The sequence below is a fragment of the Columba livia genome, chromosome 2, assembly GCF_036013475.1.
Source record: "Columba livia isolate bColLiv1 breed racing homer chromosome 2, bColLiv1.pat.W.v2, whole genome shotgun sequence".
NCBI lineage: Eukaryota > Metazoa > Chordata > Aves > Columbiformes > Columbidae > Columba > Columba livia.
This window is the reverse complement of record NC_088603.1, coordinates 1,402,610-1,427,779: the sequence shown is the minus strand read 5'-3', so window position 1 is coordinate 1,427,779 and position 25,170 is coordinate 1,402,610. Positions and strand designations below refer to the sequence as shown.

General features: G+C 52.5%; 1 protein-coding gene across 2 annotated transcripts; it reads right to left on the bottom strand.

Annotated features, from left to right (window-relative positions):
• Positions 1 to 289: 289 nt before the first annotated feature.
• On the bottom strand, positions 290 to 24,965 carry CCM2 (CCM2 scaffold protein). 2 transcript variants are annotated; one of them, XM_021300692.2, is made up of 10 exons: positions 24,698 to 24,965; positions 6,976 to 7,149; positions 6,690 to 6,773; positions 6,367 to 6,550; positions 5,497 to 5,633; positions 4,661 to 4,796; positions 4,094 to 4,151; positions 3,294 to 3,432; positions 2,408 to 2,546; positions 290 to 1,900 (listed from the first exon to the last, which is right to left on the bottom strand). In XM_021300692.2, the coding sequence occupies exons 1-10, from the start codon at positions 24,725 to 24,727 to the stop codon at positions 1,620 to 1,622; spliced, it is 1,362 nt and encodes a 453-aa protein (XP_021156367.2). In that variant the 5' UTR covers positions 24,728 to 24,965; the 3' UTR covers positions 290 to 1,619. The 2 variants fall into 2 exon arrangements, with proteins under 2 accessions (XP_021156367.2, XP_021156368.2); XM_021300693.2 differs by lacking the exon at positions 24,698 to 24,965 and adding an exon at positions 8,662 to 8,819.
• Positions 24,966 to 25,170: the final 205 nt, after the last annotated feature.

Genomic DNA, 25,170 nt, shown 5'->3' with positions numbered 1-25,170 from the left:
GGGCTCCACACATGGTGATTTTTTGGGGGGGGCTCTGGGCTCCATATTCTGTTTCTTGGGGGGGTTTGGACATCCCCAGTTTCCAGCAGTGATATTGGGGGAGGGCTGTAACTGGGATGGGGCTGCGGAGGCCCCAACTTGGAGGTTTTGGGGGGTGTCAGGGCTCAGCGATGCTCCCCAGGCTGTTGGCCATCAGGACTTTACCCCCCGCATTGTTAATTTTGGGGTGTTTAACAAAGCCGGGCTTTAATAAACCCCAGTGGGAGTTTAGCAATGAGACAAACCACTGTTGGGTGCAGAATTATATTTACCAGTAACAAATAATCCGTACAGCAAACACAAAGCCCCCCCGGGTGTCCCCCGGCCCGGTGCCACCAGGGCTGGGGACATGGAGGTGGCAGAGCCCCCCGGCTGCTCCCACGACACTACAAATCGGGGTTAGTTCCGAAATTAAATCCCATTTCCTATCAAAGTATAAAAAACACCCCCCCCGCCGTGAGACGTTACAGCGCCTGGTTTATATTCTCTGTATACAATCATGTCAAAAATAGGGCTTTTTGGGGGAATTGTTTCCAAATTTAAGTCTTTAATGACTTGAACATCCACGTGTGCGATTTTTAATTGTTTTTAATCTGTAAATAATAAAAAGGCACTAAAACTCCCCCCCCGGCTCTGAGCGCTCCCAGCCCTAAGCTGGGCTTAAAAAGGAGGAAAATCTTGGTCCCTGACTCCCGAGGATGCTCGGGGAGGACCTTCCCCCCCCCCCCCCGCCCCCATTTCTCCTGCTCCCCAGTGTGTACCGGCCGCGGGACGGGGAGGACCAGGGCTGGGGGTCCGTGCGGGATCGTACCGAGATCCCGGGATGCGCAGGTAAGAGAGGGAGAGGATGGAGGGATGAAGGGAGCGCGAGGGTTAAAGGCACTGGGAGCGGGGGGGATGCAAAGTGGGGTTTGGGTACAGAAGGGCTGTGACACAAACCTGTGCATGGGGTGGCTGGATCCCCCACCCAGGGTGCTGCTGGGGATCCCTCACCCCCCTCCAGCCCTGTCCTTCCCCTCATTGGGGCTTTCAGGTGACACGGGACCCCCCCCAAACCCTTTTGGGTGTCCCCATGAATGGCACCTCGTCCTTGGAGCGCTCCTCTGGCAGGGGGTGCAGCTTAAAAAAATAACTGTGTATTTATAACCGCTTGTCAAATATGTACAACAGGCCCCCCCCTGGTATTTTTGGGGGGGCAGGATGGGGTTTGCGGCCACACAAGCACGAAGCCGCGGGTGCAGCTGGGTTCCCGCTCCCACCGCGGCGTCGGCGGCTTCTCCTGCGGGTCCGGAGCCAAAATCTTTCAACGACATTGAGAATTGGTTTAAATAATTCACATTGTGGTAAACTTCATTGAAAAACAGGGAGGAGGAAGAGGAGGAGGAGGAGAAGAGCAGTTACAGGAGGGACACCATGTGCAAAACTGTAGCTGACGTCTCTGTCCGGCTTTGCTCCCCGCTGTGCCGGTAAAACCAAACCAACGGGCTGTGAGAGGGCACCGGCCGCCACTCGGAGCCATTAATGAGGACGGGAGGTTAATTACATCCCGGTGGAGCCCCAAAACCTCATCGGGGCGGCTCTCAGGAGGAATCGCGGTCCATGCTGCAGCCCAGCGCCTCGATGTCGTTGCTGATGTGCGAGATCATGCGGTCCCACTCGTCCTCCTCGGACGGGACCGACTGGTCGTCCGAGCTGCCGGCGGCGCCGTTGCCGTTGGTGGTGGAGTTGGAGGTGGTGCTGAGCGTCCGTCTGTACCTCCCGAAACTGTCCGTGATGATGCCGCGGCCGTCCTTCACCCCGATGGTCTCCAGGAAGTTCTCGAAGTGTTGGCTGTCCTTCTCGGGGATGAAGGGACGAAGACCTGGAGCGGGGAAGAGAAAACGAGGGGGAAACCATCAGTGTTGGGAGTAAAGAGTCTCCAGCTCGTGGCTGCATCTCCCACTTCCACCCCTGAAACCTGCAGCTGTTGCACACCGAGGACAAAAACCCTGCGAAAGCGGGATTTTCCGAGCTCAAAAGGATCAGCTGTTAAATCCTCACTGCAACATATTGCTCGGCTTTACCGAGCTTATTGCAGCAACAGCACCGGCAAATGCAGAGCGGCTGCCAAGCGGCGACTCTCCCCTTCCACGCTTCATGCCCTTATCGGCCAAAAATGAGGTATCTCCCCACTTCCCAGAGTCAGACCCTGCTTTAGGGCTACGGTCCCGCGTGGAAGAAGACTCCAGGCGTCCAAAAAATGGAAATAAAAGCCTTTACAGGATGTTTCTAGCATCACCGTTGCACCAGCTTTGGTAGCGGTGACATTAAAAGCAAGAAGACGCCTCTGGCGGGTGACCCGGGCCGGGTGTCCCCAGGTGATGCTCACCCAGGAGCAGGAATTTCCTGCTGTCCCCGTAGAGCTGCTTCAGGTTGATGCAGAACTCGTGGATCGAAGCCCCGTTGCGATACTCGTGCAGCAGCATCGCGAACTGCTGGATCTCTTGGGAAGAGAGTTTGGTTCGGAGCTGCAGGGAAGCACAGCACAGGTGTTACTGGGTTTTCACAGAATGCCAGAGTGTCAGGGTTGAAGGGCCCTGGAAAGCTCACCCAGTGCAATCCCCCCATGGAGCAGGAACACCCAGATGAGGTTACACAGGAAGGTGTCCAGGCGGGTTGGAATGTCTGCACAGAAGGAGACTCCACAACCCCCTGGGCAGCCTGGGCCAGGCTCTGCCACCCTCACCCCAAACAAGTTGCTTCTCATCTTCAAGTGGAACCTCCTGTGTTCCAGTTTGCACCCATTGCCCCTTGTCCTGTCCCTGGTTGTCACCAGAAGAGCCTGGCTCCATCCTCCTGACACTCCCCCTTTCCATATTGATCCCCAGCAATGAGTCCCCCCTCAGTGTCCTCTTGTCCAGCTCCAGAGCCCCAGCTCCCTCAGCCTTTCCTCACACGGGAGATGCTCCACTCCCTCCAGCATCTTTGAGGGGGAAGAGATGATGGGAAGCCTGGGGAAGGTGTTTATTTGCTTTATTGCTATTTCATAGAATCATTTTGATTGGAAAAGACCCTCAAGATTGAGTCCAACCGCTCCCCCACCCCACGTCCCTGGGAACCTCATCTCCGTGTCTGTTCAACCCCTCCAGGGATGGAAGGTTTGACAGGAGCTGTGGTGATGAACCAGCTCATCCTGACATTCCTACACCCTTTCTGCACACCGAGGGGGCGATCCCAAATCCCACGAGCACCCCAAAGGACAGAAATCCACCCACCGTCATCATGTAGTCCTGGAGCAGCTCGGTGGCCGTGGTGCTCAGCTCGCTCTCACTGACCGTCTTGACGTGCGGAGACTGTTGCGTGGAGAAGGACGAGGGGGAGTTGTCACCCGCTTCTAAGGTTTCTGGGAAGGAACTGAAACGCAAACAGAGCGTGAGGCTTCCAGAGCGACTCCAGCACCTTCTGCATCGCGGGGGAGAGCGGAGAGGTGTGTGGAGATGCTCCCAAAAGTGGAACACAGAGCACTTCAACTACAGTGGTTTGGTCACCCGCCAAACATAAAGCTCTATGTGAGCAAATATCCCCTTTAACAGCGGGGGGGAAAACTCAAAGCACTTTATTTTGGTGTTAAATGTGCCATTTTTAATAGCGCCTATCAATTTTAAACAATGGTTTGTGTGTCAGTTTTTAGCCCAAAAGTGTGATCAATGTTTTGAGCGGTCACAGCTTTGGGAGGGAAAAATGCTCCAAAAATCAAAGGTTTTGGGGAAAACTTCTCCTGCCTCCAGCTGGACGAATCTAACTCCCGCTTTGCCGAGGCGGGAACTGCACATACATTGAGTACGTGACCGTCTCTGGAGTCCTGCGGCGGCAGAACAATCCAGCTGCAGATTCTGCAGCGGCAGAGCGCGGCACTGCAGGCGTACAACCCGGCCTGTGTTGGAGCCAGACCCAGCAGAAGCTTTTCAATGTGCAGAGCGCAGCGGTTCCTGCTCTGGGGGGTTTAAACCCAGCAGCGAGGCTGCACTAATAACCCCGAGTGCTGAGCAAGCTCAGCAGAACGTGTTTGACTTACAAAGTGCTTGCTTCCGTTTCGTAAGATTCCTTCACGTCCACTTTTGTAGAAGAGTCGTCTGCAAGGGGAAGATTTGAGATATGGAGTTGGAGAGGCAGAAATGTGGTGGTTTTACCAGCATGTGACAGACACATCCCCCATGAACCATAAAATCACAGAACAGTTTGGTTGAAGGGACCTCAAAGCTCATCCGGTGCCCCCCCTGCCATGACAGGGACATCGTCACCAGCTCAGGGTGCTCAGAGCCCGTCCAGCCTGGCCTGGGATGTCTCAGGGATGGTTCATCCACCACCTCTCTGGGTACCTGGGCCAGGCTCTCACCACCCTCAGGGCCAACAATTTCTCCCTCATTTAGTTTAAACCATCACCCCTTGTCCTATGGCAACAGGCCCTGCTCAAAGTCTGTCCCCATCTGTCTTATGGGCCCCTTTTAAGCACAAAAAAGCTGCAATAAGGTCTCCCCAGAGCTTCTCTTCTCACAGCTAAAGCGGTGAGAAACTGAAGCCACCGGTGGTGATGGGGAGAGCCCCTCAAACAGGTTCGGACGCGGGGACAGCCCGGACTCACCGCTGTGTAAGGACATGTGCCGCGTCGGCGTGGACGCCCCATCGAATATTGCTCTGTCCAAAAAGTCAATGGTGGACTCGGTGTAAACGATCTGGAAGACTTGGCTGAGAAGGGAACACAGCTCCTCGGCGGTCACCTGCGGAGGGGACACAGAAGGGACGCTGGGAGGGAGGAAATACCGCGGTGGGCACATTCCTACCCCTCGGGTCAGCTCCCTGGCTATAAAACCCCCGTTCCAAATGAGTACAGGCAGCCCAAGTAGGGTTAAAGCTGAAAATTAGATGAGCAAAACTCAGCCCTGAAGGGCAAGGGTTCCTGCTGTAGGAACACACAGATCAAGATCAGAATCTCCGGACTCAGACACCGGATGAAACAAATTTCCAGGTCAGCATCAGGAAAAATGCCCTGATTAGCAAAATGTGATTGTGGGAGAGATTCGGTTGTGTTCACAGATTTCCTGTGGCTGGGGAGAGCTCTGGGCACCACCCCCATGGGAAAACCATCTTCTGATCCCCTCTTGTGTCCAAACCAGGTCCCGGGGCTTTGGCGGGGAGCAGATTTCCTCCTCTACAAAGCCCAACCTGCACCCTTCAGTCTTAAAACCAAGCTTATGTGTGTTACACAACCTATGGCCAAGCAAGCGTCTGGTCACATAACAGAGGGGACACTTGCGGACAGCAGGATGAGGCCACCCTGGGTCTCCACCTGAGAGGTTGTGACCACCCCGGTCTAAGGGTGAGAAAACCTCCTGGTCGATCCCAGTCCCAGCGTCATAACAATCAGAGAGTGACGCTGGAGGCAACACTGATATGGGACAGCGATTTAGTTCATCTTACTTTGTTCTCCGTAGCCAGGACCACCAAGCAACAAGCTTCGACGGGAACCACGCCGCTCTCGGACAGCGAGCCCGAGGTGAGGGCTTTGGAGCTCTCGGCGCAGAGACTCTGGCTCGGGGAGATCCCGGGGTCCTGAGCTGAGAAAGAGAGACGTTGTGACGGAAAGACTGCGGCACAGAGCCCAAACAGGCTCCCTGTGGGGACAGCAAAGCCACCAAAGCAGGACAGCGCTGGATCCCGTAGCCGGGAGATGATGCCCCGCAGGAGGGAGCTCTCAGGAGCCCAAAACTCCACCTAAATGCTGCACAGGGCCAAAGCCTTTGAATGAAAACTTATAATTTAGAGCTGGTTTCTGACAGCTCCGTAAATTCACTCCCATGGCTTAGCCAGCCTCGGAAATCCAGCAGCAGAATTACAGCCTTCTAAGTCGCTTACTCATTTATTCTACAGCCCGTCCTTTGCTGTCGCGGGGTTTCTAATCCGCTAAGTCTCTGTTTGTTACATCCTATAAGTAGCTCAGCCCTCCCCAAACCCTCCAGCGCTAACCCAGGCGGGTCTGGCACACACAGAGCTGCTGGGGAGGGATTTGGGGACCTCCCCGCTGATTACAGGACATGAGGAGCGTTGGGAACGCTGGGTATCACCCTGGTTATTCAACACGGGCGTTTAGACACCCCGCACGGCGATGAAATCCGCCCAGCGACCTGTACAGCAGTTGGGAAGAGCAGGGAAGGTCCAACATGCCTGGGGACCGGGCTGGAGGAGCTGCATCTACCTGCTCTTTTCCACCTCGCTGACACCCACCGAATAAACTACACTTTGAGACCCCATTTTCCTAAGAATGAGTAAACGATGGTTCTCACAACTTACCCGTTTTCAGGACGACCAAGTGAGAGGAGTCGTCTCGGATGTAGGAGACGGAGGCGATGTCGTGGATGGGGACCCTGAGGATGAGATCTTCTCCATCCCTCCACACCAGCTTGATGTTGTAGGCGGAGAGACTGATGACAGCGTCGTGTTCCTGGGTCAGCAGCCCCGGCAGCTGGTGAGCTCTCTAAAATAAATGTATTTACAGCGGTTTGCTGTACCGTTTTCACTTTGGTAACGGGATGGAGGGCACCAGCCAGACCATGACCCAAGGAAGCCACACAACCCTTTTTTTTGTGAACACAGACAACAGGCTGAGCGCTCACCTTGGCGTTATCGATCAAATGCAGGATTTCCGTGCGGCTGGAGGGATTCAGGTACCCCGGGATGGACGTGAGTTGACCTAAATACTGGTAAAAAAGAACCAAACCGTTACCGCAGCACATGCGCACGCCAGCTACCGCAACAAAGGCACCATCAACCCCCAGCAAAGGGCTGGTGGCCCTTTGTATTTACGAGCTGCTAAATACACCTACGTGTGGAAGATTTCTCGTGCCTTTAGGTTATAATAATGCTGTATTTAGCTATAAAGGAGCCGCAGCCCGACGGTACCTTCACTTCTTTCTCGATGTAGTCGTTGAGCAGGACGTCGGGCTCCACGCGGTCAGGCAGAGCCACCACCACCGTGTGCAGCGGCCGCCGCTCCGTAACCTTCTCCTGGGCTTTTTTATCTCGGCCTTTCTCGCCCTTCAGGAAGACTCGTTTGAAAGGAGACACTATTCCAGGCTGGGGAGACAAAAGGACATGTTGGGGTTAAGAGACGGAGAGTTTTGGGACCAAAATGGTGGGAAAGCAGCAGCAAACCACCCTGTGGACACAGTTTTAGAGCTACAGATGCACAAGCGCATAATCTTCCACCAAAAACCTCTTTCCTGCGACGTGGCACAAAAACGCAAGTGCTGGTAAGCGCCCCGCTATCCAAATGGGATGTTTTTCCCCCAGAGTCATGCTGTCCAACCTTTTAGTTAAGAAGAAATACCAATATATATTCAGATTAAGAGTGAGCCATGGCCACACAACAAATTCCTCCTCGCCTCGGCGTGACTTTATATTTCACCCAAGCATTTACAGAGAAGAACTGCAAAAGGCAACAAAGATGCTGCAAAGTCGTCCGAGGTCTCGGGGAGACTCAAAAACGTGGGTACAAGCCCCAGGACACAACCTCCCCTGGTAAAAAAACAGGGTTTTGCGCTTCCCGAACCACAAAGCACTGGGTTTGATTTAAAAAACAAGAGCCAAAGTGCACACGCGGTCTCCTGGCTATAGAGGGAGCGTCAGCGCCGTCCTTGGACGCCGCACACGGAGGGACCGACCATCCCATGCTCATTTTGTGCCGCCGTCCACAACCGAATCTCGCCTTGGAAACCACCGTCCTCCACCAGATCCTTCAGCTAAACTGGAGGAGACCAGATTTGGTGATTTGTCACCACCACGTCCCTGTCCCTCATGGTTCAGCTGCACACATGGGACCATCAAGCAGCTTCAGCCTCTCTCGGTGCTTTTCTCGAGCTTGAGAGATCTACAGGAACAAGAGATCCAAGGCAGATGGAAATAGATGGAAACGCTTGTATTAGGATGGGAAAGTGGGATGGAAAAGCTCCAGGTTGAAGAGTATTCATCAAATCCCAGAGCCAACCAGGCAGCGCAAGGACATCGGGGACGCCCGGCCCTGAAAACCTCCCTTGGAGCAGGGAGATTAAAAATAGAGAGAGTTTGTAGGACGAAAGGGACGGAGAACACTGCTAAATGATGCTGGCGTTGTAAAACAGCTCCGCTTCCTGGCAGCAGGACCAAACGTGGCAGATTTTAGGGGTATCACCCCAAAATGGGGCATCACCCCAGGCTGTGCAACCCCGCCAGCTCCTGCTAATGGGCCGGCACCGTTCCTGGCTCCAGAATGAAGATAATTGATAAAGAAATAGGGGGTTTGGCCAAAACCAGAGCGTGGGGCTTGACCCCAGCTCTGCCGCTCCCACCACAGGGGTGTGTGACCCCCAAACCTCGGTGTGTGAAGATCACATCCCACCAGACTGTTTGTTTAGGAATCAAAAGCAGAGAGAGATGCAGAAACGCCCATCAGGCTGGGCAGATGCTGCGGAGGGACGGATCCCCCGTCACCCTGAGCTCCTCGGGGGATTTGGGGACCCCAAAGCCGAGTTGGAGGCGCCGCTGGGCCTGACGCGAGGCGGAACGACCAACTTCTGCATTTCTAGGAGCCGATGGAAACCCAGCACCTACCTCGTTCTCCATCGAGACGCCTGGGATGGCAAGCAGGACCAAACTGTGCCGGGCTCACCAAAACCACCTCCCGGGGCGGGGGAGAAGAAGCGGTTACCGTCGTTTTGGGGGCTCCGAAGCCCCGTGTCGAAGGGCTGGCAAAGCCGCGAGCTCTCGCTCACCAGGAAGCACGATAACCACAGTTTCCTTCTACGTGCGGCAAGAGCGACGCAATAGAAGTCATTGGTTGAGAACCGGCGAGATTTGGCAGCGATGGGGCTGTGCAGAGGCGGGTTTTGCAAAGCTCCGTCCCATTCTCAGCTCCCAGCCATGCAATCCCACCTCCTGCACCCCTAAAACCCTGCAAATCCCCCCAAAACCCTTTGCCGCTACAGCCGGGGTTGAAATCACAGAATCACAACATCCCCAGTTGACATGAGTTTCTAACCCTGGTTTCTCCTCTGAGTTTCAGCGTTATTTTGCTCTCTAACATCTATTAAAACCAAGGGCTGTAAAGCTTTTCAGGGCCCTTTAAGCATCTTTAAGCGTCACGTTTGAAAAGCCAAGCTCAGAAATGAGGTGAAGAGCTCCCAAGAGGCGCTTTGGGAGAGCACAAAGTGTCTGAGCGAGCCTTGCTGGGCTCCAACGGGGGCTTAAGAGTCGGGCCCAGAGGATAAACACAAAGAAGCTGCTAATTTCACAAACGAAGAACCGAATTAACAGGGCAAAGGTGGTGATTTCCCTGACGAAACCCACCCTTCGAGAAGACGCACCCAAAGGCCAACTCCTCAGGGTCTTCTCCTGCTGACTCCAAAATTGGGGAGGAAAAGAGTCATTTTATCTACTTAACGAGGCATTTAAGACTTGACTCATTGAGACAGAGCAGCTCAGGGCTGGGTTTAGCCTGATAGGGGGTGTGGGGAGTTAAATGAGTTTGCAACCTCATTAATACCCCAATTAAGCGCTTGCAGCTCCCTGCACTTCCCCATCAACATCTCACAACACTGAGGCTTCTAAAAACACTTTATTTCCCATTCGAGGATGAGCTGGGAAAGAATCAGGGTCTGCTGGATCATCATCAGCACCTGCTTCATGGGGTTTGCTCAACCATCCCATCGCCTGGCGTTGGAAAGCCCCAAAAAAAGACATTTCTGGGGAAAATGAGGATTTAAACTTCATCTAGATTGTTATTATTCTGGCTGGAGAACCTTTGGGGAAAATTTCTTGGGCTGGTGTTAATCAGAGCCCATCCACTTGTATCCATCCAAAAGTCAACGAGGTTTGGACAGCCCTGTTAAATAAACCCTCTGGGTGGAAGGTGAAGGAGAAAGAGCATCATCGCTCTGGTGGAAACGGCTTCTTAATCCCCTCCGGTGGATTATCTCCAACGCACATTTGTAAGGCTAATTCTCCCCCGGAACGTCTGCACGGGGATTAAGGGATCCCCAGCTCCAACTGGTCACCCGGTGCCGGCGTGTGGCTCGTCCCCTAATGAGCAGCGGGGGAAATAATTAACGCAGCCTAAAGGGGCTCAGGGTCGGCTCGCTGCAACGAGGACACGAAGAAAAGGACCACAGAGGCGTGTGTGACAGGACAAGAAGTCACGGGAGGTGCTTGTAATAAGAAAACGTGAAGCCAAGGAACTAAAAAACCACATTTGGTATGTTTAGAGAAAAGCGAGATATTAAGAAATAAACACCAACTAAGCTCTGTGTGGTGATGCCATGAAAATATGGGCTCTGGGGGTTCGGCTTCACCTGGGCACAGCTTGAGCCCCTGTACTCTGGGAGCTGAGGGTCCCTGCAAAAAATAAAAGGGTTTATTATCAATATTTCTTTGCTTAATGGAGAAATGCTGCAAGAGTTTGTGCCCAGGGCAGTGCTGGAGTCACCAGCCCTGGAGGGTTGAATGGACGGAGGTGAGGTTCTCAGGGACGTGACTTGATCTTGAGGGGCTTTTCCAGCCAAAATGATTCTGTGATTCTACGTTGTCTTTTATCCTGGCGCTGGGAATTGCCTGGATCCTCCTCCTTCCCCTCACCCCTTCACAAGGGGTTTATATATGTTAAAATATCCTCCCAAGGCTCCTTCGGTCCCACCTCCTGCAGCCTCTCCTTGTGCAAGATGCTCCAGGCCCTTTGCTGGATTCACTCCAGTACATCCCAGCCCCTGTACTGGGAGCCCAGTGCTCCAGGATTGTCCCCTGGGGGGCTGGTGACCGTCCCTGCCATGGGGACGTGCTGCTGGTTCACCCTGGTGCCCACCAAGAGCTTCTCTGGTCCTGGACCAGAACAAGGCAAGAGCACTCAACCGCGTACCAGGAGCAATTACAGGTGTTTGACCTTTTCTACATCATCTTGTGCCTGTAATTAGGTTTATTTTGACTTATTTTGAGGCTATTTCAGCGCTGCCCAAGAGGCAGGACCCTCTCCACAGTTAATTGCAGAGGTGGTTTCACTGAGGAACATAATTTGGTAGGAAAACAGCTTTCAGTGATAGGGGATGGTCCCCACCACCCCTGGACCCCAAAATAATCCATTCAGACCCCACCATGATGCAGAAAAACACACGGAGAGCTCAGAACTCTGCAGGAGCCGCCCTGGGAAGCTCCATATCGACCCAGGGGACATGTCCCCATTACATGTCCCTTACTCCTTCCTCCTCATCCCGCTGCTGGGTCCACACCACCAACACCACAGCCCACCAGCTACACCTGCCCCAAGGCCTTTTATTCCATTTCCCTCTGGTTTTTGTCACCAGGAAGCATTTAACCAATTGGTAAACTGGTGCTGGGGAGATTTGTTCATATGGGAAGTGCAGTGAGATGAGGGTGGGTTGGGATTTGATTTGAGAAGCTCCAGCACTGAGCTTGGAACGGGGATATCGCCACAGATGAGCTGCTCTCCTCCCCCCAAAGACATCTGGATGCTAAAACATTAAATCAAACCCTTATTCAAGGGATTCCTGTTTGAAGCCAAGAACCATTTCAGCTTTTTATTGGCTTTAGCAAAACGCTACAGCGAGGATTTAAGTGTGGGGTCTGGATAACGACGGAGTCACGGAGTCAAAAATTAATGAGAACAGGAGCTGAGGGGAGACAGGGACACAAAGAAACGGCCTCAAGTTGCGCCAGGGGAGGTTGAGGTTGGATATGGGAACAATTTCTTCCCCAAAGGGCTGTGGGGCATTGAACAGGCTGCCCAGGGCAGTGCTGGAGTCACCAGCCCTGGAGGGCTGGACAGACGGACAGGAGGTTCTCAGGACATGGGGCAGTGGGATAACAGTTGGACTCACTGACCTTGAAGGTCTTTTCCAACCAAAATGATTCTGTGGTTCTATTTTGTCTCTTGTCCTGACACTGGGAAGAGCCTGAATCCTCCAGCAAAGCGCAGGGAACATCTAAGCAAGGACACCAAGGGTCACCTGGGGACCTGCAGCCCTTCCTAAGTCTTGCTGAAGAGTCTTGGACAACTCAGCTCCTGGTAAGGAAAGATCCTGGGAGCAGCGACATTTTAATGAGCCGGTAGGAAGCCTCTGGAGGTGATCGCACCGTCCAGCCAGAAACGCTGTGTTTGATTTCAAAGCTGCACCTTCAAACAGGGATATTATTAAATTTAAGCAACATAGAAGCACAATTTCCCTAAAAATGGTGAGCTGGAGCCCAAGTCAGTCTTAAGTAAAATAAAAAATGTGGCAGCTCAAGCCTAAAGGCAACAGTTGTACAAACCCGCTTCCAAACCAAGGCTCAGCTCTGCGTTTTCACGCTCAGACGGCCTGGCCAGCTAAGCCGGCTCCAGCCTCCCCAACAGGAGTTTCCTCTAAAGCAAGAGGAAAGGAATTTTCCTCGGTTATTTTTAGCAGAGCCCGGGTCCTCCTCCCAGAGAGGTTCCTAGGCCGGGCTCAGCTGCTCCGCCTATGCTATAAACTCCGGCTGAGCTGATCCATCTGGAGCAACATGCCAGGCTTAGCAGTTTGTAGAGAATCCTCCGAGCAAGCAGCTTCGTGCTGAGTACAAACAAGATGGGAAGGCATCAACACAGCCTCTAAGTCTGGTACTTCCTAAGCCAGGCTTTACACCAGGCTGTTCCGTATCGCAATAAAAACAGCTCAGGATCTCAAGAAATAAATAACAGCTCGTGGGCTCGATTTAGTCTCTTGCTTCCCGGTTTCAGGAATCCATACCTGCAGGACTGGACAGAAGTTAAGCCCAGCTTTAATACTAAGCTAAATTGAAGCCCTGCAGAGAAGAAACAGATCCCTTCTTGCCCAGGAACATCCTTTGCTGCCTCTCGCCCTCTGCTGTGCATTGATATCAAGGAGTCTGCAGGACTGGGCAGAAGTTAAACCCAGCTTTAATACCTGTGCACTGATATCGAGGGGTCTCAGCAGGGTAACCGGCCTTTGGCTGGAACCAGCAGCACCCAGGAGGGTCCCCAAGGGCCACAGTGTTGGTGACAGCTGCAATTTCCACCTTTTTGCTGATATTTGTGGGGGAAAACTCTAAGATCAGCTGATTCGCAGCCGTATCAGCACGAGGAGACCAAATCACTGGTTCTCCACAGTTGCCAGGGTCCTGCCAGAATTCAATGATCAACTGTTTCCCTGTTTCTGCAGTTTTTAGCTGCACATGCTGCAACAAATAGAGGACACCAGATGAGTTTGGTTCGTGCATTAAGTCCCATTCTACTCAATACGATTAACATCAGCCACCTGCAGAAAAAATAGGTATTTATGTCAAGAATTGAACCTTTAGAGCCGTTTTTACTAGGCAAGGTGCAGAGGAGCGATCACCAATTAGCCCAACTTGTTTCCATCCAAGGTCTCAGAACAGAAGCATTTAAACACTCGCCTTCTTGCTAAATTTAAACATTTGCTTCACATCTCCAGGCTTTTTTTGCCCAAATGAGCAAGAGATCAATAATCCAGGGTTGAACAGATGGACATGAGGTTCTCAGCACATGGGGCAGTGCTGGGGTGGGTTATGGTTGGACTCCATCATCTTGAGGGGCTTTTCCAACCCAAACGATTCTGCGATCTGGCCCAAGCTACACTGGCAAAACACACTCATGTTGCAGCACCTAAAAAGTGCTGTTCATCCCAAAGCTCAAGAGCATTTGACACACTGTTTTACTCTTAGAAAAGCCACAAAACTCTTCATTAATGTAACCAAAACTGCTCGGTCTCGCACAAAACAAGCGTTTTGTAACACCGACCACTCCGAGACCTGGAGCCCAGGAAAGAAGCAGCATCTGTGGGAATATCTGAGCTTCCCATGGAGCCCGAGGCTCATCCTCCAGCACAACCGCATGAGTTCTGGCCTGAAGAAGGTTATTCCCATTTTTGCACAGTGAAAGAGAAGAGCTGAAGCACCCAGACCTGTAATCATGGACTTTACAGCCGTCTGCTGAGGAGATCGTTTCACAGGGCAATAAACTTCGCTGTAGACATAAACCACACAGCAGGTTTTGGTCTAGACTGTCAGATCAAGGATCTGGGAAGGCTTCTGGCAGGAGGAACTAAGGTCTGGTTTCTTTTAGCGTGTTCTTTGGGATGTCTCGCTATTTATTTGTCAGTCTAAGAAGCCAGAATCCCTGTGTTAAAAACGCACATTTGCAGCTCATGCACCTTCGCGTCTTTGGTTCCTCCTGGGGTCACAAACCACATGTAGCCCTGGGGGCACAACGGAACCTCCTTCTTCTCTTTCCATAAAAAGAACGGATGCAAAGTGGCTCCAGCTTCTCCAGGAGTCCTTGGAGAAAAGGTGGTTTGCAATGCCCATGCACCAATAGACCCTCTGCAATCAGTCACTGGAAGGTCACTTATCCAGGGCTGGTGGTGGCCAAGGAGCCAGGAGCAGGAGAAGGTCCTCGAGCTGCTTTTCCACATCAGAACCACTCAAGAAAAGCCATAGAGATGCCCAACATACCATCTTCATGCTTGGCTGCTGAGTTAAGCTGTGCAGGCAAAGGTTAGTGGGTTAATACCTGTGGATGTTCAGAAGAAGTCAGGCAAGGTCAATTCTTTTGAGCAGTCTGCTCAAAAATCAAACACAGTTTGGGGTGAAGTGACCTCAAAGATCACTGAGATCCCACCCCTGCCATGACAGGGACATCGTCACCAGCTCAGGGTGCTCAGAGCCCGTCCAGCCTGGCCTGGGATGTCTCAGGGATGGTTCATCCACCACCTCTCTGGGTACCTGGGCCAGGCTCTCACCACCCTCAGGGCAACAATTCCTCCCTCACGTCACCACCCTTGGAGGTGTTTCAAAGATGCAGAGATGAGGTTCTCAGGGACATGGGGCAGCGCCAGGGTTGGGTTAACAGTTGGACTCCATGATCTTGAGGGGTTCTTCCAACCAAAATGATTCCGTGATTCCATGATCATGTACAACTTCAGGCACAGAGGAGAACAGAGGAGTCGTGTGCGGCAACTTGTGTCCCCACAGCTCAGGGGTGACTTCCCAAGCTGTTTTAAGACACCCTAAAACTACCTCCTCCCAAACCCAACCTCCTCCATGCACAAACGGTATTTTCCATGACCCAAACCAGCTGAAGACACAGTGGCACTGATTTTGCTGTCACTGAGCACCAGTTACTGCCAAGTTCTTCCTTTGTCCCCTTAACACATCCTGGCTCTTTCTCCACACCAGGCTCTCCAGAACATCCAGGGAGATAAACCCTCCCAAACCCAACAGTATTTTAAGCCACAGCATCACAAGATGAATGACTTCTCCAACTCTTCTCAAAGAGATCTGGAATACAGAACCATGTTAGTGCGGCCGTCCCAGCGTCTCCTGCAGCACCTGGAGCTCGTTCCCCTCCACCAAACAAAGCTTTTGGTGGACAGATCGTGCCCGTCCCACCGGAGCTCTGGGATCACCAGCTCCGTCAGCCTCTCTAACAGCAAAATTCCCAGAAATAGACTTTTCAAACCTTTTCCAACAGCCCAGTCGTGCCTGGTATGGGGAGGGGAACGAGATGAGACTTCCCCTTTGGGCAGCACCAAGCAGGTCACATCTGAAGTGACTTCCATGGGGGAAAGTCCTTGAACCCCTTCAATTTTGTTTTAACTCCCTGAGCTATGCACACACCCTAAGGATGTTGTTAATTAATCCCCCTCACACAGCCCTAACGAGGCTCTGGCTTTTGGTTCCTGCAAGAAGAAAAATGTGGAGCCCCCAACGCTCCCACCCAAGAGCAACATGAATTATCTTCAGCTGGAAAATGCTTCCAAGGAGACGGCACGGGAAACGTGTTGGGAAAGGAAGCCCCAGATCTGCTTTAGCACCGAGGTCCCTTCCATCCCCATCACTGAAACACAGTTTGGGGATGATCCACCCCAGCGCCGAGGTTCTCAGAACCTGATCCTCCTCCAAAGACGCAGCAAAAGCAACAACCCACCAGTTGCACCATGTCCAATCTTCACCTTGGCTCCGTCAAGCAGCGCAGATCTTCCACGTTTCCTCCCTCTCCTGCGAGCTGCTCTCCAAAGACTCTTCACATCTCAAATTAAACCAGGAAAGGTGGCCGTTTCCTCTTCTTAATAATGGAATGACTTTATTTTCCTAACCTAACAAAAGCAGGGAAGCCCTGAAGTTCACTTGGCTGCGTGAAATGCACTTTCTATGCTGTTTTTTTCAGAGCTCAGTGTATTTGCTTTGGTTAAAAGTCCGTTCAGCTCTTACCGCATCAACACCAGAGGGGCTGGTACTCTGCTTCTGGCTAAGTACACACAGAAAAGGTACTTTTGGAGACAAAGAGAAGCTTATTAAAAGGCTGGTGACCAAGTCTACAGACACACCAGTCAGACGAGACTCCACAAGGAATCTGAAGTACTTTGTGAAAACACCACTTTTATGTCTCTGTTCTGAATGGTATCAAAGCCAGTAAAACAGGATAAAGTAGAGCAGAATTTCACACGAGCCGAACTACATTTGTGGAGACATCTCGAGAAGCCTCTAATCTGTGTTTTGAAGATCCGGGCTTACCAGACAGGCCCTAAATCCTCGCCTGGTCAGGCTCCCATGCAGGTTTAGCCGTCCAGTGAGCACAGACACCAGCACGAACCCCCTAAGTGCTTTGGAAGTGAAGCAGAGAAGACACTGCAAAGCCACACAGCTCTCAGGGATGTGATCATGCGTTTCTGGAGGGCAGGTGACAAGGCAAAGGGGGACCCACCATCCTCCAGGTTCATCCTGCCCTGATAAAGAGATTTTTGGAACAAAACAGGGATTTAGGAATCCTTTTACCAGCCGTCCTCCTGCCCAGATGGGGAAGCACCAGCTCTCGTTGCCCACAGATGGGTCAGCCGAGCTCCGACCTTCGTGCTTCGCAATGAGCTCGGCAGCTTCATCACTTTCCTTAAATTCTTTCACCACTTCCCTGCCAAAGTTCATTTATTCACAGTCCTCCCTGCCCTGTAAATACAGAAGCCTCCAGCCCTCCCATTTTGCCCAGTTCAGCCACCCAGAACAAAGAGCTGCATTAAGGAAACGACACGAGCTCCCCTTACACTACAGAGTGTAATTAATCCCATTTATTTCATCCTCTGGGTCTGCTTTTACCTGCCCTTGAGGCACCAGGGACACCAGGATGGCTGTGGTGACATTGTCCCTTGGAAATAGCAATAGAGCTGATGCGGTCAATTTTGGTTCTGGGGAAACCTTAGTGTCTTAAAAACAAAGCATCAAAATAAATATTAAGGCAGGAAGCAGCTGTAAAATCGGTTAGAAATCCATATTTCAGGCTCCTGGCACTGCCTGTTAAGTCCTTTGCTGGTGTTTGAACTGGTCCCACAGGTGCAGAGTTTTCCAGTTCCTGGTGAGGAGGAAAGGGCTGTAACACTTCAGCCTGGAGAAATAAACCGTTTATAAAGCAAAGCACAGGGTGTTTGACTCCTGCCCCTTCATCTCCCGTCAGAAATGAGGGGACGAGCTCTGCAACCAGACTGACCGAGCTCCTTCAAGTCTCCTGGTTTAAACCAAGCTCTACCTCCTCAGGCAGAAGCTCCACACACGCGATAACCAGGGAGCGTTCCTGCAGTTGAGGGTGAGGATCATGAAGCTGCTTCAGAAAGGACAGAAGTGGAACAAAGTTACCCAGAACCTAATGAATCAAGACTGGGAGGACAGGCTGAGAGAGCTGGGCTGTTCAGCTGGAGAAGAGAAGCTCCAGGGAGACCTTAGTGCAGCCTTTCTGTGCTTAAAAGGGGCCCATAAGAAAGATGTGGACAGACTATTGAGCAGGGCCTGTTGTGACAGGACAAGGGTGATGGTTTAAACTAAAGGAGGGAGATTCAGGCTGGACATGAGGAAGGAATTGTTGGCCTGAGGGTGGTGAGAGCCTGGCCCAGGTACCCAGAGAGGTGGTGGATGAACCATCCCTGAGACATCCCAGGCCAGGCTGGATGGGGTCTGAGCACCCTGAGCTGGTGACGATGTCCCTGTCATGGCAGGGGTGGGATCTCAGTGATCTTTAAGGTCCCTTCAACCCCAAGTATCCTGTGATTCTATCAGCAGAAAACCTACAAACTCAACTGGATGCAGAGTTCAGTTTCAAACACGTCAGCTTGCTCACCTCTGGGGAGAAGTTTGCTCCTGTTCCGCTCTGTATCCACAAAACCTCAGTGATATCTTGGTCACACTGAGCCCTCAAGATACTTATTGCACCCTCACTTTGGCTGGAAAACACCCACTTGGGTCAGGTTGGATGATTAGTGCAGGTACAGGGCGCGAGCCAGAGATAATTAACAGGAGATGCCATCAGTGATCAGCACTAGACCACAAGAGCTCAGGCAGGTGCATTTGGGCACTGTAAGCTGTAGCTGTCACTGCAGTGTTGGCAGACAAACCCAAAACAGGCAAAAAACCAACTTCCCAGGTATCAGCTGGTTGTGACTTGGCTTCCAGCAAACTCCAGCTGAACCCTGGTTGTTGTTGTTCTTCCTACAAAGCACCATTTGCTGATGGATTTTTAGCACTTTCTGCAGGCCAAGCATAAATGAGACCCAAAGAGCTTTGCTGAGCATGATGTTTGAGGCAGACGTTTCAGAGTTTTCTGTGGTCACCGAGAATGTCACTAGACCTGTGGTCACCTCTCAGCACAGCCCCGGAGCCACGTTAAACCCTGTGGTTCTGCAGAGCACGCTCTTCCTCGACTCTTCTTTTTGCTGTGACTAAATGCCAAAGCGAAGGGATCGAAAGGCACTAGAGGCTGATACGGCTTTGTGAAAAGTAAAATAAATGGAGATTAAGACTGTGTGAGGCTGAAATGCTGCCCTGGGAGCAGGACAACACAGGCTGGGGAAGGAATCCCTGCAGAAGAGCCACTTTGCTAAGTCACTGCTTTAAAGGTTTGTGATTCTGGTGGTGCCACAGCAAACCTGGGGGCTTCCCGGTCACATCCCTGGAGAACGGGGCTCTGCAGCCTGTCACGGATCCACAGAGACAAGCCCGGGACTGAGCTTGGTGTCTATCAGCCAGCCCAAGGAGCCCCGGACAGCATGCTGGAAATTGGGAAGCTGCTGACGTTCAGGGAGGTCTGCACCAGAGGCACCATCGCGTCCCAGGGTGCTGCTCCCGCACGGCTTCGGGCTTGAAACGGGCTGCACCTCTGCAACACAAACTGTTATCTCCCTTCTGGGTGTTACACACGCAAGAAGATGTCAGAGGCTCCGGTGTTGCTCCACAAAACACAATAAATCAGGGATACCTCATGCCCTTATCTGGGGCTGGAACCAGACTGGTGTCGAGTCAGGGCTTCCGTCATGGAAAGGTTTGCAGAGCGCGAGTTACGCTTTCGAAAGCTGCTGTCGCTCCTTCAGCCAGCGTCTTGTGTGAGCAATGCAGTTTTGGGAAGCTCGAGCTCTGTCTGCCGTTCTCTCACCAAACAGCAAAACAACTATTTACCCAATTACATGGTACAGTTATTCCGTACCAAGCGAAAACAACAACAGTAAAACTATTTCAATCCAGGCATGCGAGGAAAAAAAAAAACCCAAACAAAATCTGTGTTACATTAAGCGCTGCGGCAGGATCCGTCCTTTCCCGCGCCAGCCTGCGCCGCAGAGCAGCAGTTTGGTCACCAGGGCGTGAAGGTCCAAAGTGGGATCATTAACTTCCATGGTTGTGAAGCAGCAGTTTGGTGAAGGGGCTGGAGCACAAGTGTGATGGAGCGGCTGAGGGACCTGGGGGTTCAGCTGGAGAACAGGAGCTGAGGGGAGACAGGGACACAAAGAAACGGCCTTGAGTTCCGCCAGGGGAGGTTGAGGTTGGATCTGGGAACAATTTCTTCCCCAAAGGGCTGGGGGGCATTGGAACAGGCTGCCCAGGGCAGTGCTGGAGTCACCATCCCTGGAGGGGTTGAAAATACACATAGATGAGGTTCTCAGGGACATGGGGTATTGCCAGCGGTGGGGGAAATGGTTGGACTTGATCTCGAGGGGCTTTTCCAACCAAATGATTCTCTAGCTGAAGTCAGGATAGCGCTGTGACTGAAGCAAAGCTTTGTCCTCCCCAGCGCCTCCAGTCACAGCTCTGTCCATGTCCTGGTGCCAAGCACCACCGGGGGGACACGAGGATGCTCAAGAAAAGGGAGGAGGAGCCGGGAGCTCCCGCTAAAACAGAGCCAGCCAGGATCAGAAAGTCTGTCCTTCGTGGTGGGCTGAAGAGAGCCCAGGAACCTGCACTGGTCACCTGGCAAAGGGACACTGGTGCGGTGGTGGCAACACCTACTGAAAACATCACTAATGCAAGGATAGAAATGAGGCTGAGAACAAAACACTTCATCTGAAGGCAAACAGCTGGGCGGAGGCACAGAGCCTGCGCGGTATCGCACCTGCTCCCGCCCAGAAACACCCCACGTCTCATGGAATCACCAAACTCCGACCCGTCCACCTCACAGGGCCGATGGGCAAAGCCAGAAGGGTTCTCAGGACAATGGTGACCACAAGCCCAGGTCCCTGATCCAAGATGGGGGAAGGAAATTTGGAACGCATCCCTGTTCCCAGCCGCCACACCAGGCTTCCAGTGTCCCTACTCTGGGGACATGCATTGTGTTTGAGACGCATCCGTGTTTCCTCCCTTCCCCTTAAGGTCCAAAGCCGCAATAAAACCCAACTCGAACGCTCAGGATGATCAGGAGGTGCAGACCCAAGTCCAGGAGAGAAGCTGCTGGAGATGTCCCCTGTCACAGCTGCCACCGCGCTGGAAGAGTCACCCACCAGCAAGGAGAATGTCCCACCAGTGTCACAGAGCCCTGGGAGAGACAGCAGTCATGCCCCAAGCTGCAGGACACCCACCCCAGGTCCCTGTTCCACCCCAGACAAGGCAGAGATCTCCAAGGACCAGCCTAAAACACACCCTACAAGGAGACAGACTCAGTCTGAATTTCAGCCAGGCAAGTCTCAACTTTCCCAGGCCCTTAGAACCACAATTAAGTTTAATTTTTGAAGTAAATGTTTAAAACCACCACAAGTTGGATGAGTAGAGCTGCACAGCACCACAAGCGCCACCAGAACCATCCAAACCTTTGTGCCAAGTGGTGCAGCAGCAAGAAGATGCCACCACCCAGAGCAGAGCACAAAGCTTGAGGCCACCACACCAGAGCCCCATCTCTCCTGCCCCTTTCCCCCCAGCCCACCAGCTTTAACCCCACATTTCCCCCCCTACAGACTTCATGCCTAAACCCCAGATGATCCCACCTCCATTCAGCCTCTGCTCCTCCTATTCCAGAAGATATTTTTGGCTTCCTCTAGAAGAAAAAGGAAGCACTGAGAGGAGAAACAGAGCAACTCCCTGCTCAGAACTGGGCTGAGGCCAAGAAGAGCAAGGACAGGATTGTCCCGCTGAGCGCCAGCAGTTCACAGGGGAGCAGCTGCTAAAACCAAGCCTAGCAGGTTTGGCTTCCCCACAAAGACTTGGATGATGAGACATGTCTCTAAATGAAAAGTCAATTTCCCAGCCCCGAGGCCATCCCTTCAGAGGGAGCGGGGATGCAAAATTTACTTGTTGCACAGGGTCACGTCCGGGCAGGTTTGAATGTCTCAGAGCAGGAGACTCCACACCCGCTCTGGGCAGCCTGGGCCAGGCTCTGGCACCTCCCAGCACACAAGGTTCTGCTCCTGTTCAGATGGAGCCTCCTGTGTTTCAGTCTGTGCCCGTTGCCCCTCACCCTGGCGTTGGGCACCACTGAACAGAGTCTGGTCCATCCTCTGACACCCACCCTGAGATATTGATCCATTGATCACATCCCTCTCAGCTTCTCCAGCTCAACAGCCCCAGCTCTCTGTCTCTCATTGTCAGGAAGATGCTCCAGACCCCTCAGTATCTTTGTGTTCCTCCGCTGGACTCTCTCCAGTAATTCCTTGTCCTTCTTGAACTGGGGAGCGCAGAACTGGACACAGAACTGCAGATTCCCAAGGAACAAGCAACAGGATAAGAGGAAACGGCCTCAAGTTGCACCAGGGGAGGTTGAGGTTGGATGTGGGAACAATTTCTTCCCCAAAGGGCTGTGGGGCATTGAACAGGCTGCCCAGGGCAGTGCTGGAGTCACCAGCCCTGGAGGGCTGGACAGACGGACATGAGGTTCTCAGGACATGGGGCAGTGCTGGGGTGGGTTATGGCTGCACTCCATGATCTCGAGGGGCTTTTCCAACCAAAATGATTATATGAAAGGGGCTAAATACCCCTCAGTGCACCAACTTCAGAACAAGGTGTGAAATGACCGAACATCAGGAGCTGGAGCTTTACCTCAAGGAGTCACAACCCACCCAACAAATTTCCTCATTCCAAAAGGGCCGGGAGCAGGTCAGGGCTGCAGCATCAGGTTTTGGAACAGAAAAGAATGACGGGTGACAGAGCCCATGGGAATGATCATCACGCGGCTTGTTTTAGCTGGGAGTACAGAACCAAGTAGATGCAGGTGCCTTCATTAGCCTAAAAACCTCCCAGAGAGCTAAAAATACAGATCCTGCATTCCCCCAAGTGCCCTAAATAAATGAAATCACGGCAGAACCACTTCTGAGGCAAAGAGTCAAGGGGCTTGTCAGAGCCCAGCGGCTACTCCAGCACAAAGAAGCTGAATATTCAGGATAACGAAGAAAGATCAAGAGGTTTGTCCTACAAGCACAAACTCCCACAGAGCTGCAACTTCCAGCTCAAACACTCAATACTTTTTTTTTAATATATATATATATATTAAGGCTGGGGGTTCATCCTGAGCTTCAATAAGAACCAGCTCTACTTCAGTTACTTAATAACCATCTCACTTCCCCCAAAAAAGCTTCTCAGCTTCCCATTCTCTCCCACAAACACCAGCACAGAACTGTCCAAATCCTCCGGCGGGGAGCGAAACACGCTTTGGAGTTACAAGCTCAGTTTTGGCAGCTGTTTCCCCCATGATCTGCACGAGGAGGAATTGCTGGACTGGCCAATATCCTGAATATTAACCGGGATTTAAAACCGCAAAGAATTCAGAGATCGGGAGCAGCTTTACGAGGACAATCTGGCAACCGCTGGAGCAGCGGCTGGAAGAGGCAAATGGAGCCAACATCGGGGATTCGGGATATATCCCAGCTGGAAAAGTCAGGAATTTTATGCAAATATCTCACGCCATCGCCAGAAAATTACCTGGGAGAATCATAAGAGCATATTGTGCTGCATCACCTGCACGTTTGAGAGGTGATAAAAAGAAACCAAAACAACAACTTTCTTTAGCACGAGGATGAACACGGAACAATTGCCCAGAAAGACTGCAGAGTCTTTACCCTCAAAAAACATGAGCAGCGTGGTTGGAAAGGACCATTTTCTAAAGCAAAAAACCTCTGATTTCTCCCCAAACAGCAGAAAAAGCCACTTTTCAACAGGGCCAAGAGCTGATTCCAGTTCTACAAGATATCACTTTGAATCTATTTTATTTAAGCACCGCTTCCAGCCCCTGCCTACCGCAAAAAATGGCATTTATTTACTCCTAAAGTTACTCCACAATTATCCACAGCCCAGGGAATGAGCATTTAGAGCTGGTTCTTTCTGCAAACAAGAAAATTACATGTGCAGATGAGAAATTTCTGCTCCTGCCCATGCTGCTGGTCCTGTCACACCACAGAGGGGTCAGCAGACACCACAAGGGGCTTTGATTTCCCAGCTCCACATCTGTGGGAAACTCCCACTGTACCTCCAGAAACAAAAAACATTCCATATTTCTCATTCTGGGAGGATTCTGAGCGTTTCAAACCGGAGTTTCAGCAGGAGACTCTGCTGCCACCTTCTGAGATCACTGTCGCTGCATGTGCCACTAAAACTCCTGAAAATAGCTTTTTCCTCCCCCCCGGTTATGTCACCAAGTGAAGGGAAGGGTTTATTTTTCCCACCCGCAGCTCCAGCTCCGGCTTCGCCTCCCCCATGCGATGCAAAAATAGATTTTAAACGAGAGAAACCAGAGCAGCCTGTTCCCATCCAAGGCAGGCACAGCTCATCCTGACTACAGTTGACTCAATATATATATAAAAATATACATATAAACCAAACAAGTATACACAGCACAGCCGGTTTAGCACCGCAACCAGCAGACAAGACAAACCAGCGCCATTCTGGGACATATTTTAAGATGCTTCATTAACCAGTCGCCTCGTTTGCAGCCTGGGCAGAGAAGCAGGAGGTTAAATCGGCCCCTGACCAGTGTCTGGACACATGGGCAGAGCAAACTCATCCCAGGGAGGGCGGGAAGGCAGCGAGGTGACAGCGGCATCCCCCAAAAAGCCCGATATTGACACAGAAAACAAGGGTTTTTTAGCTGGGAAAACGAGGCCCCAGCCCGGGGAGACGCTCAGCACAAACAGGGCTGAGCCTGAAGACACCCCAGGAATAAAATAAGGGTTCAAATATACGAAAATAAGGCTTAAAAAGCCCAAAGGGGCTCCAGCCACCTCAGGCCCATGGGCTGTGGGTCACACAGGGCCCGATCCTGCGATGGGGCTCAGGAAAAGCCCGGCCGTAGGGAGCACGACAAAGCCCGACGATAGCCCCACAGGGCCGAGAAGCCCCAGGGACATCTGGTTCTCACCTTTTTGCCTTTTTTTCCCTCCTCCTCCATGTCTCCGGCGGCGGCGGCCCCGGCCCCCCCCGGGGCATCCCCGCAGCGGCCGTGCCCGCCCGGCCTGGGTGCGTGTGAGGGCCCTGGGGCCCGGGCTCACTGCCCGGCGGCGGCCATGGCCCTGCCAGGCCCCGTTTCCCGCTCCCGGCCCGTCCGGAGCTGCCTCAGCGCCACCGACAACTTTTCAATCCTGCCGCCATCTTGGGCGGCGGCTTCCCGGCGTTCCCCGCGCCCCCCGCGCCGCCCGGAGGACTGACGTCAGTCCTCCCTGCCTGCGCATGCGCTGAGACCGCAGCGGAGACACGGCCCCGCCCACCCACCCTCTATGCGAATTGAAAAGAAGCGGGTGAGATGGCCCCGCCCACTCGCCTTGCCCCGCCCACTCTGCGGGTTGGCTCCGTCCCAGTGAGTAGCCACACCCACCTCTGGTTGCCCCCGCCCTT

Coding starts and splice junctions, on each gene's coding strand:
- CCM2 (XM_021300692.2), bottom strand. CDS start 24,727: ATGGAGGAGGAGGGAAAAAAAGGCAAAAAG. Junction 4,797..5,496: donor TCCTGGCTACGGAGAACAAA/GTAAGATGAACT, acceptor TCCCCTCCGCAG/GTGACCGCCGAGGAGCTGTG. Junction 2,547..3,293: donor TCCAGGACTACATGATGACG/GTGGGTGGATTT, acceptor GCTTCCCTGCAG/CTCCGAACCAAACTCTCTTC.